Source organism: Microtus ochrogaster, unplaced genomic scaffold, assembly GCF_000317375.1.
Source record: "Microtus ochrogaster isolate Prairie Vole_2 unplaced genomic scaffold, MicOch1.0 UNK1091, whole genome shotgun sequence".
In the NCBI taxonomy this organism is placed as follows: domain Eukaryota; kingdom Metazoa; phylum Chordata; class Mammalia; order Rodentia; family Cricetidae; genus Microtus; species Microtus ochrogaster.
The window spans coordinates 1-2,667 of NW_004950189.1; the positions used below are offsets into that span (position 1 = coordinate 1).

Consider the following 2,667-nt stretch of genomic DNA (forward strand, 5'->3'; position numbering starts at 1 on the left):
TTTTCTTTCTTTGACTGTTGTCAAGTTCTACTTTTATCTCCCAATATGTGAATTCTTGAAGTTTGTCTTATTCCAATTTCTTTCCAGTTAAATCTAATTTTACATCAGTTTCCTGACAGATACAATCATCTCAGCTTGCTTTTAGGAAGACAGAGCTGATCTTTCTAATCGAGTTTAGGTCCAGAGGAAGCCATTTGAGGTTCTCAGTAACCTAGTCTACTTCCACCCTTTGCCCCAAATATCACCAATGTTTGACACTTTGTTAGTATTTCCCACTGTTTTTCAAAATTCTCTTCCCACTGCCACACTCATTTCCATAAACGTAGATTCTACTCTAACTTCCTTCTTTAAGGTACAGTTTAATTCTGATGTTATTCAATAACCATTAGAGGCAATATAACTTCCATTTGCTAAAACTAAAACACATGAGGAAAGTGCAGTATTGACTCAGATTCCAAATGTGACTGTGTTTGCTAGCATGAGCTTGGACAAGCTATCCATTATTTACAAGTGTATAAATTTTTTATTTAAGGAAAACACTAAAAAATAAATAATTACTCGGCCTGTAGTATATATAGGAAGCCTCACATACTGACTGGCAGATATGATGTTTACAGTAAGGTATTGTTGTCTCATATTTGCAAAATTGTTTGATGACTTAATACTATGGTTTAAATAAGTTCACAAATTTCCTACCTTATGAATTACTTGAACATGGTATCACTATCTTGTACATATGCTATGAATGTGCCAATAGTTTTTTTAGTATCAGTTTTTGTTGTCTTAAGCACAAAAGCAAATCAGTGATCATAACAGAAAACTTTTGTCAATGATTATGTTTAATGAATTGAATGCCATGTTGATGAACAAATACAGAATAACATAAAAATAAAGTCCTTAGGAATTTCATTATAAAGAGCATCATTTTAAACTCCAGAACACAAATAATATTCTCTATAGAATAAGAGTAAAATTGTACATAACAAATATGAAATGCTCTTAATGAGAGACCATGCTTGAATGAATGTTCATACATAGTATCTGAAATATCTAAGGCCATATGAGAAAACATTATATACAAATGTGAAGTTAATTCTCATCAATGGTTTTACAGAAAAAAGGATTTGTATTTGAGAACTTCAACTCTTCCTGATACTGTGCTAATTATGCTTTGGGATCAAGAAATCATAAGGAGAATAGCATATATATTCTAAATTTTATTCTTTAAATTTGTTGACTATATCAAAACCTGTCACCTCCATGAACAATCCTAAAAGTTCAATTTGCTCCCAGTTCCTCAGATATTAGAAGAAAATTTTAGCAGAACATTAATTTTCAAAATAATTTGATTCAAACAGTCTGATGCATTAATGTTTTTCCTTTGTGTCATTTTTTACTTTTTCTATATATGTAATTTTGGAGAATGATAGTATCCAGTGGAAATAAATTGTCCAGTGGAGAAGACAGTTGTTTCACAACACTACAAAATCATCTTATCTTCATGGTTCTTTTAATCACATTTATTACTTCCTTATTTCTCAAACTATAAATAAAAGGGTTTAATAATGGGATTACTAAAGTATAAAAAATAGCAACAGGTATATCTTTATCTCCTTCATTCACTGAACTTGGTCGAATATACATGTAGAGAAGAGAACCATAAAATATTGACACAGACAGAAAGTGGGAAGCACACGTAGATAAGGCTTTGCTTCTTCCCTCTTTTGACTTCATTGTGAATATAGTAAAAAGGATATAGAAATAAGATATCAGGACTATATTAATGGAAAAGATTTGAACAGATCCTGAAAAGATGAGTATCATCAATTCATTGATATAAGGGTCAACACAAGAGAGTCTATATAATGGAAGAACATCACAAAAAAAGTGCTTGATTACATGAGACCTACAGAAAGTTAACCTAAACAAGAACCCTATGTGAATTATGGAATGCAGGTTTCCTGCTATGTAGGCTCCTGTGGTCATTTGAAGGCAGAGCTTCTTGGACATCATGGTGTGGTACTGCAGAGGGTTACATATGGCTACAAAGCGGTCATAGGCCATTACTGCCAGAAGGAAGCAGTCTGCAGTTTCAGCAAGACAGAGAAAATAAAACTGTGCCATACATTCATAGAGAGACATCTTTCTGTCCACAGAAAAGAAGTTCTGTAGCATCTTGGGAGTGATAGCACAGGAGCAGCAGGAATCCATGAGAGCCAAGTTACCCAGAAAGATGTACATAGGTGTGTGAAGACGGCGTTCCATGTAGATCAAGACCACCAGTCCGAGATTCCCAACCATGGTGACCAGATAGATGGCTAAGAACACCAGGAATAGAAGGGTCTTTAGTTCTGGGTGATCTGAGAATCCCAGCAGGATGAACTCTGTGGTCAAGGAGTAGTTGTCCTCAGTCATCTTCAGCTTCTCTGTTGACTAGTGAGAAAGATGTAATATTGTGACTGTGAATCAATCAATTCCCACATTATTACTACTACTACTATTATTATTTACTGTTATTATTAATTGGTACAGCAGAATATTTTCCTATGCAAATTTTACCTGCTGTCCCTGAAATAAAGAGCTCCTGTATTTTTGTGGCTTTCTTTACTCGAAAGAGTCAACATTTTTGAAATTTACAGGACTGTTTTAAGAATCATGCTGGGTACT

At 33.9% G+C, this 2,667-nt stretch overlaps 1 protein-coding gene across 1 annotated transcript; it reads right to left on the reverse strand.

Annotated features, from left to right (window-relative positions):
• Window positions 1-1,488: 1,488 nt before the first annotated feature.
• On the reverse strand, window positions 1,489-2,415 carry LOC101998683 (olfactory receptor 5K3-like). The gene has a single exon (XM_005372306.2). The coding sequence runs from the start codon at window positions 2,413-2,415 to the stop codon at window positions 1,489-1,491; it is 927 nt and encodes a 308-aa protein (XP_005372363.1).
• Between the last annotated feature and the right edge of the window lie 252 nt (window positions 2,416-2,667).

What these genes read in the sequence shown, in the direction of transcription:
- LOC101998683 (XM_005372306.2), bottom strand. Translation starts at nt 2,415, where the DNA reads ATGACTGAGGACAACTACTCCTTGACCACAGAGTTCATCCTGCTGGGA.